General features: G+C 36.4%; 1 protein-coding gene across 1 annotated transcript; it reads left to right on the forward strand.

The window, feature by feature from the left end:
• The first annotated feature begins 12,356 nt into the window (after positions 1-12,356).
• Positions 12,357-16,379, forward strand: LOC115983362. The gene is made up of 2 exons (XM_031106002.1): positions 12,357-12,887; positions 15,652-16,379. The coding sequence occupies exons 1-2, from the start codon at positions 12,562-12,564 to the stop codon at positions 16,067-16,069; spliced, it is 744 nt and encodes a 247-aa protein (XP_030961862.1). The 5' UTR covers positions 12,357-12,561; the 3' UTR covers positions 16,070-16,379.
• The last annotated feature ends 285 nt before the right edge of the window (positions 16,380-16,664 follow it).

Consider the following 16,664-nt stretch of genomic DNA (forward strand, 5'->3'; position numbering starts at 1 on the left):
GGTCATGTTAATGACTTTTCTGAATCAGGAGATGCGGGATCATGGGAGGATCACAATTGGCCAAAATGGACCTCAAAGGTAGGGACAACCCAAGTCGCCCCGGCTTATTTCATACTTGAGCACAACATGGACCCTTTTTCTGACGACGATGAATACCTCATAAGGAACAAAGAAGAGGAAAGAGATGATGATATGATTAGCTGCTGGAGTGGGGATAATGGTGACTGGTTCCTTGACGAAGGAAGAAGAAACTTCCCTCATGAGGGTAAGGATCTGTATGACATGACGGAAGCTATTAGACAAAAGACGGGATGAAGAGGAACAAGAGGAGGAATGGCGAGCCTTAAGAATTCATCATGCCTATTATAGGGCCCATTAATAATTGGACTTGGGTTGGGTTTTCTGAGAACATGGGGAAAAAGTTTTGTAATGTAAGTTCCAATGTACTTTTTAACATTTTCAATAAGATGAATTCATTGAACCTATGGAACCAACTCTTGAAACTATTAATTTGAGCAATGATGAAAGTCCACGCTTAATTAAAATTGGCACAACTCTAAATGAAAAGAAAAGAAAGATATTTAAGAACTTATCGTGGAATTTCAAGAGGTGTTTGCATGGTCCTACAAAGATATGCCTGGAATTGACCTCGAAATAGCTCACCACATTGATACCCATAACCACATAGTGCCTGTCAAGCGAAAATTGAGAAGAATGAGGACCGAACGACTTTTAAAGATCAAAGAAGAAGTCACTAAGCAACTAAAGGTAGGATTCATCAAACCCATAAGCCAAGCCGAATAGATAGCCAATGTCGTACCCATACCTAAGAAGGATGAAAATGTGAGGATGTGTGTGGATTTTAGAGACTTGAATAAGGTGTGCCCTAAGGATGACTTTCCCCTCCCCTATATTGATGTCTTAGTGGATAACACGGCGGGAAGTGCCTTGATGTCCTTCTTGGATGGTTTTTCTGGATACAACCAAATCAAGATGGCTCCTACCAAAACCACTTTCACTACCGAATGGGGAATCTATTGCTACACAGTAATGTCGTTTGGCCTCGAAAATGCTGGGGCAACTTATCAAATGATGGCTATGGCCTTACTACATGATATGATGCATAACGAGGTAGAGGTGTATGTTGATGATATGATAGTGAAGTCTAAGGATAGAGAAAGCCACACCCCAAACTTGAGAAAGTTCTTAGAAAGGATCAAAGAGTATAGATTGAGATTGAACCCACAAAAGTGCACCTTTAGAGTAACCACTGGAAAATTGTTAGGATTCCTAGTGAGTGATAGAAGGATAGAAGTTGACCTATCCAAGATCAAAGCCATATTGGAAATGCCTACAATACATTACTCGATTCATTGCCAAGCTCACCTCCACTTACGAGCCCATCTTTAAACTCCTAAGGAAGAATGAACCACACACATGAAATGATGAATGTCAAAAGCCTTTGAACTTATCAAGGAATATCTCCTCCACCCACCTATCCTAATGCCTCCACAACATGGAAAACCCTTACTCCTATACCTCTCCATCATAAGGGATGCGGTTAGAAGTATGGTTGCACAAGAAGATGATGAGAAAAATGAAAGAGCCATATACTACTTAAGTAAGAGATTCCATGATTACGAGACTAGATACAGTCCCATAGAAAAGTCATGCTTTGCATTTGTTTGGGTCGTACAAAAATTGAGACATATCGTTTTACCCTTCCAAATATAGGTAGTCACAAGAATGGATCCATTGAAGTACCTCTTCAAGAAGCCCGCTTTGAGTGGGAGGTTGTCAAGATGGTTAATTTTATTAGTAGAATTCGATTTGAAGTATAGGGCTAGGAAAACTATCAAGGGAAGCATTATGTCAGATTTTTGTGCTAAAAATCCTATAAAGGGGGATGGCAAAGAAGACTTCCCAGACAAGAACATTTTTGATGTTGAGTTAGATGTACTTTGACGGAATATGAAGTGTATTGAGGGTAAAAGAAGCCGAATTCTTTGGGGATTTAACTTTGGTTATAAAGCAAACGTAAAAGTTGTGGAAAGTGAAGGAAGAACACTTGAAGCCTTATCAGCAATACCTAGAGGATTTGACCAAGACCTTTGACAGAATTGAATACACAATCATTCCTAGAGCTTAAAATCAATTTGCAGATTCCTTAGCTACTTTAGCCTCCATGGTTTAGATACCCAAGGGAGTATGGACATGACTCTTAGAGATTAAGCAAAGTTGTGAGGAAGTGCACAAGAGGAAGACTGAAGCTTCAATAATGGCCATAGAAGAAGAGGAAGTCCCGTGGTACTATGACATCATGAAATTCTTGGAACTAGGGGCATATCCAGATGGTGCCAATAAGAGAGAACGTCATACCATTAGGATGATGGCAACCCAATACATCCTATGTGGAGGACAACTCTATAAAAGGTCCTATGATGGTGTACACCTTCATTGCTTGAAAAGAGAAGAAGCCGAAAGGGTAATGGAAGAAGTTCATCAAGGAATTTGTGGCCTTCATATGAATGGAAGAGTGTTAGTCAAGAAGATTCTAAGGATAGGTTACTACTAGAATACGATGGAGACTGATTGTGTGGACTATGTGAAAAGTAGTGATGATTGTCAAACACACGCCAACTTGAATCATGTTCTACCTAGTGAGTTGTATAGCATGACCTCTCTATGGTCATTCTCGATTTAGGGCGTAGATGTAATTGGAAGGATAGCTCCTAAGGCTTCAAATGGGCATGAGTACATTTTAACGGCAATTGACTACTTCACTAAGTGGGTGGAAGTAGCCTCCTATTCCGTGTTGAAAGCTAAGCATGTGGCTTGGTTCTTAGTAAACAACATCATATGTCGGTTTGGAGTGCCCTAAGAGATCATTTCTGATAATGGTTCCCACTTTGAAGGCGAAGTCCGAAGGGTCATGGAAGAATATGGCATTGAGCACCACAAGTCTTCACCATATCGACCACAAGCTAATGGGGTCGTAGAGGCAGCCAATAAGAATGTGAAGAATATCTTAGCCAAGATGGTAGTGACATACCAAAATTGGGCTGAAAAGCTTCCATTTGCCCTATGGGGTTATATAACTTCTATTTGAGCATCGACTGGGGCAACACCTTACTCTTTGGTCTATGGTAGTGAGACGGTGCTTCCTATTGAAGTGGAAATACAATCTTTGAGGGTGTTGGTAGAAACTAAGGTTCTAAAAGAGGATTGGGCTAAGGCAAAATATGAAAAATTGGCTTTGATAGATGAGAAGAGTTGGTCCTGTATGCGTGATGTGTGTTGTGTGCATAGGTTAAGCTCAAGCTGTACATCAAAACAAAATGTTTTATCTCTTTTTCTTTTGATTCCGTTAGGGAAGCTCACGAATCAAAAGAAGGGCATCTGTAGACACTGCATTTTATACCCCTTACGACTCAGGGCCCCGTTCCCCAATGATGCTTGAAATCTAAGGCCTAAAGCCAGTTTAGAGCCCAATCAAATATTAAATTGACTTGAGGAGTGTTAAAATGGAAAATATAACCTTTTTAATGAGCAAAGATATATTTTTGGAAATAAATTGACCAAAGTAACCCTTGCCCTGCGTATATGGGTCGTGGCCTGCATACGTGAGCCATTACATGCGTACGCAAGCACAATCCTGCGCACACAGCTAGGGTTTCAGAAGTATAAGAAAGGCAAGTTTTCTGCAATAATGGCTGAGGTTTGGAATGAATCCCACATCATCTACGAGCCGCTCCAAACCCTATCTTTTCAACTATAAAAAGCCTTACATGATACATTTTCAAAATAACAAAGAAATCCCACGGGAAAAACCAAAGATTCACTAGAAAATAGTGAATCAAAAGGAAGTTTTTCACAAAACACCCTCAAGTCATTTTTATTTGATTGAGACCTTTTATGGCCCCAATCTTTTGAGTTTAAGATTATTAATCACTTTTTCATTGAATTGAGATACATTTAACTAAGAGGAATGGTAAAAAATCAAGCTTAGAAACTTTTGCTTTAAGGTACTTTTTTAAACTTTTTTTTTTCTTTTCTGTCTTTAATTCTTGTTTTAATCTATTTCTTTTGTTTAGTTTGCATTTATATATGTTTGTTTAGGTTAGTTTTAGGTTTTCCTTTTGTTTTTAAGCATGCTAGGTTGTTAGATTTTATGTTTTTGGTTGTTGCGCTGTTTTTGTGTTGATAAGGCTTTTTGGGTAAGGATCGGTGTACGCGTGATCTAGCCTGCATATGCAGGCTGAACTCATGCGTATGGAGACCTGTTCTAGCGTGCGTGATGTCGTTACCTAGAAAACCCTAATTTTTGTTTGCTTTGTTTCTGTCTTTATATGTTTGCCTGCATAGCCTCCCTTCCACATGTTTTAAGCCTCATAGAGTATTTGCTCACCTTGTTAACATGTTTTTTTGTTATCACATGTTAGAATTAGGGTTCGTTTAGTTTTTTTTTCCCTTATTTTGATGACATGCCATTCATTCACATGCTTATGCATTGACGCCATAGGTGTTGTGTTGTTAAGAGGTGAGTGAAGGGTAAGTCATGCATTAACAATGATCATGCATTTGTGTTGAGCCTTCTTAGATATTCGATTAGGGTTTCTAATATGTAAACGTTTTTTTTTTTTTCGTAAGATATGATTTTTTGAAGTTGGCTCTATAGGCTATTACAGTAACTGTGAGAAAACTGAATTTTGCTTGCTCCTCACTCCCACCAATTTCTACATTTAATGTACCCGATTTCCCCAAAAACTAAAATAAGGTCTAGGTTCATGATTTTTTGTCAACTCTCATTAAATGACATTCCATTTATATTTTTTCCGCTACTACTATATAAACCTCATTCTCCTCCATTCCAAGAGACACAAAAAACCCCCTCTCTTCTCCTCTCTTGAGTTCTAGTGAAGTTGGATAGTCTTGTCATATCTTGGTCTTTCTGAGACTTAAGGTATTGAGTGAGACTCACTCTTCCTCTCCCAACTTTTCTTTTCCTCCACCCTTAAGACCTTTACCAAGAGTCTCCTCATCCACTGTATGGATCTTGCATGAAGGTATAATCCCTTTCCCTAACTTGTTTTTTTGTATTGCCATGATAAGAATTTAGGATTAAAGCATGATAGTAATTATTTAAATTCTCTTGAGTATGTTTGAATGTTTTTAAATGTTCTTATGTGTTTTTCATATATTCTTGGTTGTTCATCACATGTTCATGCATAACACTAGTTTTGATCTTAAATCTACGTAAAAAACATGAAAAAAAAATGTTTGTTTAATAATTCTTTTAAATTCTTGAATCTAGGATATCACCATCTACACACATTCATTAGAATTTATTTTTCAATACAAACAAAATGCTTAATAAATCGAATAAGGGTTTATCACATGCACACACATTAAATTCAACATACAAATTGATTGACATATTGGATGATATGATATAAATGTTGGCCACCATAGTCTAGAAGACGGGTTTTACTAGGCAAGGTGGGTGCCTAACACCTTCCCAACTTGTAACATAGCCTCCGAGCTTAGATCAAGGGTTGATAGATCAATGCTTATCTTTTTATTTTTCAATTTTTAGATTGTAACTAGGAAACAAAGCCATGTACTTTATCTTAAATTGTATCTAGAACCAAAGCCATGTAATTTCTTATGATCAATGTAAATTCAATTGCAAATCAATAAAATAAGGAATTTTTTAATTTTGGTTTTCTTATTTATTCCAATAATTAAATAAGTGGAGATTCCATTGTAAAAACTTTAATCTAAAGGAAAAAATATAATCAGTCGAATCTTCATTTTGAGAGGCAATAATACAACTCCACCCATTCATGTGGGTTTGGCCCAACATCCTAAAAAATGGGGCTAGGGGCGCGGTCTCTCACATTTTGATATGTTTTGTATGATGATATGCTTGCTACCATGTTTTGGGCTGCTTCCTTGTTTAGATGCATGCTAGGGTTTTGTGTTAGATGGACGCTAGGGTTTCTTTTGGGTATTTGGCTTTCTTTTGTTTGGATAGACATATAAGTATGTTTTGTTTGGGATGAAAGATGCCATGTTGTTTGTTAGATGCATGTTAGTGTGTGTGTGAGTCTAGAATACAAGTGTTTGGATAATTTTTAATAAAGGTAAGACATAGGACACAACGATGGGAGGCCAACCTTAGGGTTGGGCAATCTTAGGTGCCTAACACCTTCCTAAGAGCGTACCTAAATTCTAAACCAAAACTCTGGTAGTAAGATCAAAGGTTATTCCTTGAAAGAATATTATATTCATGGTTCTTAGACCATATAACTAGGTGGCGACTCTGACACTTTCCGTTGTGCCCACAGCCCCGGATGGACACCACAGAGACTATATCCTTTTGTTGTTTGTTGGGTTAGCTCGTAAGAGCACCCTTGTTTGTTTGTTTGTTTTTTTTTTTTTTTAGTGAATCTAGGACAGTGAGTCACTCACCATTTGCTTGCAAGTGACAAAACAAGTTATGGGATAGTGAACCTATCATTGGTTGTTTCTTGAGCAACAAAGGTGGGACTTTGAACATACTAATCCCACGCAACTCTTTGAAGTTGCACCCAGCCCCGTGTATGTGTGATATGTGTCGTGTGCGTAGGTTGGGCCTAAGTTGTACGTCGAAACAAAATGTTTTGTCTCTAATTCTTTTGATTCCGTTAGTGAAGCTCATGAATCAAAACGGGGAATCTATAGACACCGCATTTTGTACCTCTTACGACTTAGGCCCCCATTCCCCTATGATGCTCGAAATGTAAGGCTTAAAGGTAGTTTAGAGCCCAATTAGATATCAAATTGACTTGAGGAGTGTTAAAATGGAAAAATATCATTTTTTAAAGCACAAAAATATATTTTTGGAAATAAATGACCAAAGTGACCCTCGGCTCACGTATGTGGACCAAAGCATGCGTACGCACGAACAATCCTGCGTACGTAGCTAGGGTTTCAAAAACATAGAAAATACAAGTTTTCTACAATAATAACTGAGATTTGGAATGAATCTCACATCGTCTGGGAGCCACTCCAAACCCCATTTTTTCCACTATAAAAAGCCTTACATGCTACCTTTTCAAAACACACAGATATCCCACGAGAAAAACCTAAGATTTATTAGAAAATAGTGAATCAAAATAGAGTTTTTCACAAAACACCCTGAAGTCATTTTTATTTGATTAGGACTTTTTCTGTCCCCAATCCTTTGAGTTTAAGATTACTAATTACGTGTTTATTGACTATTATAGATTTGACTGAGGGGAATAGTAAAAAATCAAGCCTAGGAGCTTTTTGCTTTAAGGTATTCATTCTTGCTTCATGTTTCTTTTCTATCTTTCTTTTAGTTTTAATCCTGTTTCTTGCTTTGTTTATATTCTAACATGTTTTCTTAGGTTAGTTTTATAGTTCTTTTTATGTTCTAAGAATGTTTGGTTGTTAGAATTAGGTTTTTTGTTCATGCTTTGTTTTTTGCTTTGTGTTTCTGGGTTAGGGTTATTGAATAAGTCCCACGCACGCATGTCATGAGCATGCGTACGTAGGTTAAATCCTGTGTACGCAGGCCTCTGGCCGCGTACGCAGGTACTTGCCCAGTAACCTTAATCCAGATTTCTCATGTTGTTTGGTTTGTTTGTTTCACATGTTTTACCTCTCTTTAAATCCTTTTCTTATGTCCATACGCATCTAAGTTTTTGCCTTGTATTCTTTTTTGTCTTTAACATGCTTAGACTAGGGTTTTACGTTTAATGTCATGAACAAGCATTCACATGCCCATTCATGATGCCTTAGGCGCTGTGTTGCTAAAAGGTAAGTGAAGGTAAGCCATGCATAGGTATGAACATGCATTTGATGGTGTGTATTATTGAATGTCTTGCTTTGTGTCTTTCAATACCAATTATATGATTTACATGATCTTGTGATTGATGATATGCTTGCTATCATGTTTAGGGCTGCTGCCTTATTTAGATGTATGATAAGGTTTTCACATGTTAGATGAATGTTTGGCTCTCTTATGTGTGTTTGGCTTTCTTATGTGTTGTTTTGGGATAAAAGGTGTCGTGTTGTATGTTAGATGCATGTTAGTGTCTGTGTGTGAGTTTAGAATGCAAGTGTTGAAGTCGTTTTTTTAATAAGGTTAAGATTAAGACATAATGATAAGAGGCCAACCTTAGGGTTGTGTGATTTTGAGTGCCTAACACATTCCCAAGAGCATACCTAAACTCTGAACCCATACTCTGGTAGTAAGATCAGAGGTCCTTTTTTGGAAATGACACTATATATATGGTTCCTAGACCATTTCAAAAACTAGGTGGTGACTCCCCCCTTGTGTCTACACACGCCAGACTAGATTTTTTACTTTTCCAGGAACTTTTAGGCTCCAAATCTTCTTTCACATTGGTTGCAAGATGGTGGCATCAGAGGAACTAGGTTCACTAGCCTGGCACAGATTTTGTAGAAATTTATACCCGGTTTGAACTATGTATTCTCCATTTGGGCTAAAAGGCCAGATTAAAACATCATCCTGTATAGATCAGTAAAGAGGTATGTTCTTGATAATTTCAACTTCCCAATCAAAGAAATACGAATCAATAAGCTCATCCTTCCACACCTAATTTGTCTGGTCAATTATGGAACTAACCATTGTAGTGTTCTCCCTAGCAATAGGAGGTAAGATGATTTTATCATTGAACTTCCCTGGTAGCCACTTATTGCTCCATATATGAACTAAATTTCCACTCCCAATCCTCCAAGCAGCCCTTCTTTTAATTACATCACGACCTCGTAGGATACTCCTCCATGCATACGAAATGTTTCTTGGTTCCCTTGCTTCCATAACACTACAATCTGGGAAAATTTTTGATTTGAAGACTAGATAAAATAATGATTGATGATCATGAAGGTGTCTCCAAATGTGTTTGGCCAAGAATGCGTCATTGAACCGGGAGAGGTCCTTAAATCCCATACCACCATGTAACTTTGGCTTACACAGATCCTGCCACTTCACCTAATTTATCTTCCAAGCATCCCCATGCTGTCCCCAAAAAAATTTTCCGGATCAATGCTTCAATCTCATGACAAAGAGTGATTGGTAACTTAAAACAAGACATCGTATAGGTAGGGAGTGCTTGTACTACAGCTTTGATCAAAATTTCTCGCCTTGCCTATGATAAGAGCTTAACTTCCCACCCCTGCTATTTCTTCCAAATCCTTTGCTTTAGATGAGCAAAATTTTCTTTTTTATTTTTACCCACAAGGGAAGGCAGACCTAAATACTTTTCATACTGTTGAACCATCTGCACCCCAAAAGCCCCTTTGATCACTTCTTGCATATCTGATGTGGTTGATTTGCTGAAAAAGAGTGTTGTTTTTGCTCTATTAATTTGCTGTCTCGAGGCTCTCTCTTAGTTTGCCAAAACATCTAGCAACTTTAAGCATTCATCTTCCATAGCCCTGCAAAAAATTAAACTATCATTTGCAAAGAGCAGATGTGTTAGTTTAGGCCCATTCCAGCATATAGAGACTCCCTTAATATCCCCATTGCTTGTTGCCTTTTTTATGAGACCGTTAAGTCCCACTGTACACATGAGGAACGAGTATGGGGAGAGTGGATCGCCTTGTCGCAGGCCTATGCTTAGCTTGATATCTCCATGAGGCTCTCCATTAATTAGAATGGTATAGTAGGTAGTAGTAATACACTCCATCATAAGATTCACCCAATGATTATCAAAACCCATCTTCCTCATCACTTTCTCCATAAATTCCCATTCAACCCTATCGTAGGCCTTACTTATGTCAAGGTTTAGAGCCATGTACCCTGTCTTACCTACACAATAGTTTCTCATGTAGTGTAAAGTTTCAAATGCTACCATGATATTATCTGAGATCAAACGATCAGAAAGGAATGCACTTTAGCGTTCTAAGATAAGTTGAGGTATTATTTTCTTTAGTCTATTTGTCAAGACTTTAGAAAAAACCCTGTATAGTACATAACTCAAACTGATTGGTCTAAATTGCAACACAAACTCTGGGTTCTTCACTTTAGGGATTAAAGTAACAAAAAAGTGACCAAGGGTAGTAGGTAAAGAACCCAAATTTAAATAGTGCAAAACAGATTGTGTAACATCATTACCAAGTAAAGTCCAATAATTTTGATAGAATAAGGGAGACATACCATCAGTTTCGGGGGCCTTTAAAGGGACCATTTGTTTCAAAGCTACCTCCACCTCCATGGCAGTAAAATCTCCAGTTAGATCTGCATTCATCTTGGCTGTGACCACCTTAGGAATAACGTCAACTACCTCTTCCAAGTGCTCGGGTCTGCTTGTAGTGAACAAGTCCGTATAGAAGTCCACAATAGTGTCATTTATTTGCTGTTGATGGGTACACCAATTTTCGGCAGCATCATAGAGTCTAGTGATGTAGTTTCTTCGTCGTCTTTGAAAAGCTTTACTATGAAAAGACTTTGAATTTTTATCCCCATCTTTTAACTACATAATCTTGGATCTTTGCCGCCACATAATGGCTTCCTTATCTAGCAGCAAGTTTATTTCCTCTTTCAACACTTTCATAATCCTTGAGTCACCTCCACCGATAGCTATCTTTTCTGGCTTGGTCAATTGTTTTCTTTTCCTCTCAGTCTCACGCTTCACATTACCAAAAGCCTACCTATTCCATTGTGTAAGTGCTTTACCACAGTGATCAATCTTGGTAATAATTTTAGTATCCTATGACTCATCCACATTTTTCCTCGAAATAGTTTCTATTGTATCAGTGCAACCTTTATCAGTCATCCACATTTGTTCAAACCGAAAGGGTTTTTGAAAACTACACTCCATACCCTCTAGTACAATCCACAAAGCTTTATGGTCCGATGTAGTGACATCCAAGTGTTGAATTTTTGTCCTCGAGAATATTGAAATCCAATCATTAGTAGCTACGGCTCTATCAAGTCTCTCCCATACTGTATAATCCGCATAATATTTGTGCCATGTAAAAGGTGAGCCTACAAATCCCATATCCATGAATCCACATTCATTGAGAACATATCTAAAGGATTGCATTTGATTATGTGGTCTAACTTGTTTGCCTGTTTTCTTGGATTGGCGTGTAATTTCATTAAAATCACCTGCATAAATCCAGGGAGAGTTATTATGATTTTTTAGGTTACGAAGCTTTGTCCATGATTCACGCCTAAACCATGTGTCTAGTTCCCCATAGAAATTTGTAAATCTCCATTCATTCTCTTTATTCTTATTGATCGTGGAATCAATATGGCTTGGAGAGAAAGTTTCAATTGATAGGTCAAAATCTTCCTTCCAAAAAATTACTAATCCCCGCCTTATTTCTTTGTGGAACTTAGAGCATATTTTTGAAATCTATTTGTCTTTGAACTTGAACTAGCTTATCTTTATTTGTCCATGTTTTGGCTATAAACACAATTGAAGGATCTTTTACCCATACTAATTCTGCAAGCTGATATTTTGTACGTAGGTTTCCAAGCCCGTTCCAAACTAATAGACTCATTGCTTCTGGCAAGGCTGTTTCTAAACTAAACTTGAAACTTCATTTGAAAAAAAAAAAAAAAGTGTGATGGGATAAGGTGTGTTTGTTTGCAGGTAAAATAGAGTAGATGAAAAACTTTGGAGAGAAAATAGGAAGGAAAACTTTTTGGAGTGTATTTGGTTGGGTAGGGAAGAAGGAAAATAAATGGTAGGACCCAAGTGTTTTCTTCTTAGTCCCACCAAAAAGTTTTCTTCCCAAAATGGAGAGAAAATTGAAGGGAAAAATTGAACATTATTTTTGGACAAAAATGCCCATGTGCAACTGTACATAGGCTTGTCCACGACTTCACGTTTCTCTTCTTCATTTTTTTTTCTTTTTCTCTCCTCCTGGACGTGGCCTTTTTTTTTTGTTTTGTTTTGTTTAGATGTGATTTTTTTTAGACATGATTTTTATTTTTTAATAAATTTAGGTGATTGATTTTTTTTTGGTTGTTTATCACTTTTTTATTTTATTTTAATCGGATATCATTTTTTAATAAGGGTATATAAATAAATTTATACAAACTTACATTTTCATCCTTTCACTTTTCCACTCCCAACCAAACAGAGAGGAGAGAAATTAAAATCTTTTCTATCCTTCCACTTTTTCATTTTCTCACCATTTTTTATCCTCCCACTTTTCCATTCCTCCATTCAATCGGTCCCTTAAAGTGTATGTGACAATATATCTTTACCGTTGATTCACCTTTACTCGAACGTACGGCCCAGATCAGAGTAAGTTCACTAATGTCAATTATTTTTATTTGTTACCAACGAATTTCAGCCGCCAATCACATTTTTCTTCTAACTTTTAAATTTAATTACTCGATAATTCTAATTATCCAAACAGATTTCTCATTTTCTCTTCAGCCAAACAAGTCCAATTTGAAAAAAAGCACTTTCCCGGAAAAAAATGGCTTTGTTTTTTCGGTTGAACTTTCTCTAATCTCACTTTTTCCTAACACCTAAACTTTCTCCCTTCGTATATTTTGATCTTCCGATGGCTCTTCTCGTCCATTCGCCTGAAATTTCCACTTTGCCGAAGTTCTTCTGTAACCCTAACCCAAGGAATCCCATAAGCTTCGTTACATTGAGGAACAATAGGATGGTTGGGTCTAGGGATAGGGTTAGGGTTAGGGTTTCGGAGCTGGACCAGGGTCTGAATTTGTCCGGACAATTCTCAGCTCCGGTGAAGCGAGGTTCGAAGCCCAGCAAAGAAGAGGAAGATAAGCAGAATTACTACGTTAATATGGGCTATGCGATTCGGACTCTCAGAGAGGAGTTTCCCGGGATCTTTTATAAGGAGCTCAGTTTTGATATCTACAGGTTTGAATCTGATTTTTTATAATCTATTTGTTTGGTTGCTGAGAAAATATAGGGAAAGACGAAAGAGAAAGAAAATTCATGAATTTGTTGTTGCGTAATCGTTTTGTTTATACTAAAATTAAAACTTCAAATTAATTTACCAAAAAAGTTAATTGTGCTTATTTTATTGATGTGATTGGAAATTAAAATTCTGAATTTGTTACGTGCATTATGTTTTTGAAAAAAATAAGTCAAAGATTATTGATTACTTAGTTTGAGTTTGTAGGAATTGCAAGCTTGGTGATAGAGTCAAAATTGTTTGGGAAATATTAAGCATCTGGGGTAAGAGCCTTGTAGCTCAAATTGGCACCTTTTGATGTTTCTAATGGACATGTTTAGAGTCCAAATCCCCCCTCCCCCATTGTAACTATCAAATTTATCAAAAAAATTATTAAGCTTCTCAGGTAGCCGTAATCTTTAGGCATTAGTTGGTTGTTTTTTGTATATAATGTTCCTATTTCTTAGGACTTAAGTTGTGATAGCCCAGATTATATGGTTGGATTTAGAGTGTGTTGTGTGGGCTTGTGCTTAGTCCTAGATTGGGCATTTATTAGGTTGAATTGGCCTATATAAGTAATTAGGAGGAGCCCTAATTGTAACTTGACTTGTCATTTTGAGCTTGTCGCAATTGCAGATATGGTTAAACCTTCTTTAGGTTGTGACGTAAATGGTGTTGTGCTATAATGATACCTAATTTACATTTTTGCATAGCTTGATAACTTAACACCTCTGTGGATCCATGGTCATAATATCTTTTCAATCCCAAGAAGTGGTTGGGTGTTTAGTTAGTTTGAGTTTCTAGGAAACATGTGCTTGGTGACAGTGTCAGAATTGTTTTGGGAATATTAAGATAATCGGGTAGTCATAGTTTTTAGACAATAGTTGGTTGTTTGTTCCATTTGTTGTTTTTGTTTTCTTAGGACTTCAGGTTGTAATGCTATAACAGTACCTAATTTCTATACTTCCTGTATACTTGGGTGACTTGTTTTTTTATAATTTATATAATTTTATAACTTATAAAAAAAAAACAGTACCTAATTTCTAGCTTTGAATCTTGGTCAAGCATATACAAGAAGCAAGTGCTAATCGATAAGTTTTTATAATTATCTGAAAACACTTGTGTTGTAAAGATTTGGACTCCCTCAAAATTGTATATTTCATCAAACTTAGAGACCTTGGTTCCCTTAAAGCAACCAATGAAAAACTTTGTTAGTAACAATTGATATCAAACTCAGGCATAGAGGGACAATGGTTAGGATGCTTGGAGAAGTTGAGAAAGATATGCTAATTGGTATTTGATCAAATGAAAATGATCAAGGGAGTGCAAGTTAAATGCAATCCTTGTGTTTGGCTAATCATGGCTAATTAAAAGAGAAGCCAACAAAGGAGGGTGGTGAGCAATGTGAGCTAGAAGATAGGAAGGCCATGTGAGCATTACAAAAATGGGGCCTGTTTGGTAACCATGTTTGAGCAACAATTTTCACATTTCAAACACACTTACACACATTTCCACACACTTTTTCACCCACACGTATTTCAAAAAACTACAAAAATCTCATCTCAAACTACTCTACCAAACACCCCCTATCATTTAAGCTTACACAACCTGAACATACAACTTTCAGATTGGGTTGAAGACATTTTTGCAGAACCAAAAAACTTACCATTGCAGATGCATGGTTGCAAGATCTTTTAATCCCAAGAAGTGGTCCAGTTTGTGAGAAGCAACTTGGGAAGATTGGTGCATATTTAATGACAAGTTTCCAACTTTGCCTTTGAGGACAAGGGTTGACTTTAAAAGGGGAGTAATGAAATGTGCATTATATGTATATTGAAAAAAATGTCAGTGATTGTCTGTTAGTTAGTTCAAGTTAGTTGGAAACATGTGCTTGGTGATGGTGTCAAAATTGTTTTGGATATATGAAAGATTATCTGGTAGTCCTAGTCTTTAGGCAATAGTTGGTTGTTTGTTCAATATCTGTTCCTATTTGTTAGGGCTTAAGTGTTGCAGTGCTATATAGTGATACCTAATTTCTAGCTTTTAATGTTTGTCAAGCATACATAAGTAGCACACACTAATTAATAAAGTTTTATGCACTTTTATTATGTGAAAACTCATGTTGTGGAGGTTTGTCCCCCTTGAAGTAGTCCATTTTATTAAACTTGGAGGCCCTGGTTACCTCAAAGCAACCAATGAATAAATTGTGTACGTAACTGTTTTTATTTTTATTTATTTTTTAATATTTGTGAGTAAATTATGTAACAGAATTTGATTTGTGGATATGGTTTCATTTAAAATATATTTATATGTGAATGCTGTTAGTTTTTTGACCTAGGATGACCGAAGAAGACATTGGAATATCATTTCTATGTCTTAATATTAGATTTTAAGGGTTGGGCAGTTAGTTGTATGTTGATTTTGTGAAATTATGACAAAAAAAATTGTTGCAGATTATTGAGAAATGAGTTTGTAGTGTTGAGCCCATAGATGCAAATGAATGTAAGGAGATTTCGGGCTATATTATATTGGAGTTTTTATAATGTTTGTTATTTGGTTGCCTTAGGACAATGCCTGTAGCCTAGATGAGAGCTGTATGAATTTGGCTTTTCAATAGGTCTCTTAAAAGTTTTTGCGCCTCACATGGAATTTTGTTGAAATCCTTCCATTCTGTGGCAAGTGTGCTTGTTGAATTATTGCTAATTGCTATCTTTCTACTTTGGACAGGGATGACATCGTATTTAAAGATCCTCTCAATACTTTTAGTGGCATTGAAAACTACAAATCAATCTTCTGGGCACTACGATTCCATGGAAGGATATTTTTTAAGGCTTTATGGGTTGACATCATTAGTGTGTGGCAACCTAAGGAGAACATTATGATGGTTCGATGGACTGTCCATGGTATCCCACGAGTCCTGTGGGAGAGTTGTGGTCGATTTGATGCCACCTCAGTATACAAATTTGATAAGAAAGGAAAGATATTCGAGCACTGTGTTGACAACATCGCTTTCAATTCACCTTCAAAGTTTCGTGTGCTGGCTGTGGAGGAATTGATCCAAACTCTTGGTTGTCCCTCAACCCCCAAACCAACTTATTTTGAAATTTCTTTTCCTTCATCCTCAAAGAGAACTTATCATGACTAAACTGCTTTGAAAATTTTGGTTTATGTCGAGGTATGATCAAGTAAATATTGAGCTAGAGCTTCGAAATGTCGTCAATGTATATGTGTAATAACCTGGTTTCCTGGTTTAGTCTGTAAAATGATCTTTAAGTTGACAGGCAGTTGACTTATGTAGTGCTTGGTTGATCGAATTATTAGCACCAGCTAATATGAATTGTATATGCATGTTGTAATTACTCAGACTTGAGGTTTCAGCCTTGGTCAACTATTGTATAACTATTGTATACTCAGTATAGAATAGGTTAAATGCAAGCTCCTTTATTTTTAAACTAGCAAGTAACTAGTACAAATAATGTTATAATGTTTTATGTAAATTTGTTTTTGGAAAATATTATACATATATTATAGCATATTTATTATAAAACTTAAAACTTTGTTTGTGATGAGTTCATCATAAAAAGTAATAATTATAAATTGTACACATATATCTATTAAAATTATTTTGTTTAAATAATGAGCAAAAAAAAACTGATAAAAGCATTTTAATTCATTCTATATTATTGATTTTTATTATGTTATGTAATAAAAAGCTAAATTACGAAATCTTTCTTGTTTTT

The sequence above is a fragment of the Quercus lobata genome, chromosome 4 (assembly GCF_001633185.2).
Source record: "Quercus lobata isolate SW786 chromosome 4, ValleyOak3.0 Primary Assembly, whole genome shotgun sequence".
Lineage (NCBI taxonomy): Eukaryota > Viridiplantae > Streptophyta > Magnoliopsida > Fagales > Fagaceae > Quercus > Quercus lobata.

Coding starts and splice junctions, on each gene's coding strand:
- LOC115983362 (XM_031106002.1), top strand. CDS start 12,562: ATGGCTCTTCTCGTCCATTCGCCTGAAATTTCCACTTTGCCGAAGTTC. Junction 12,888..15,651: donor CTCAGTTTTGATATCTACAG/GTTTGAATCTGA, acceptor TACTTTGGACAG/GGATGACATCGTATTTAAAG.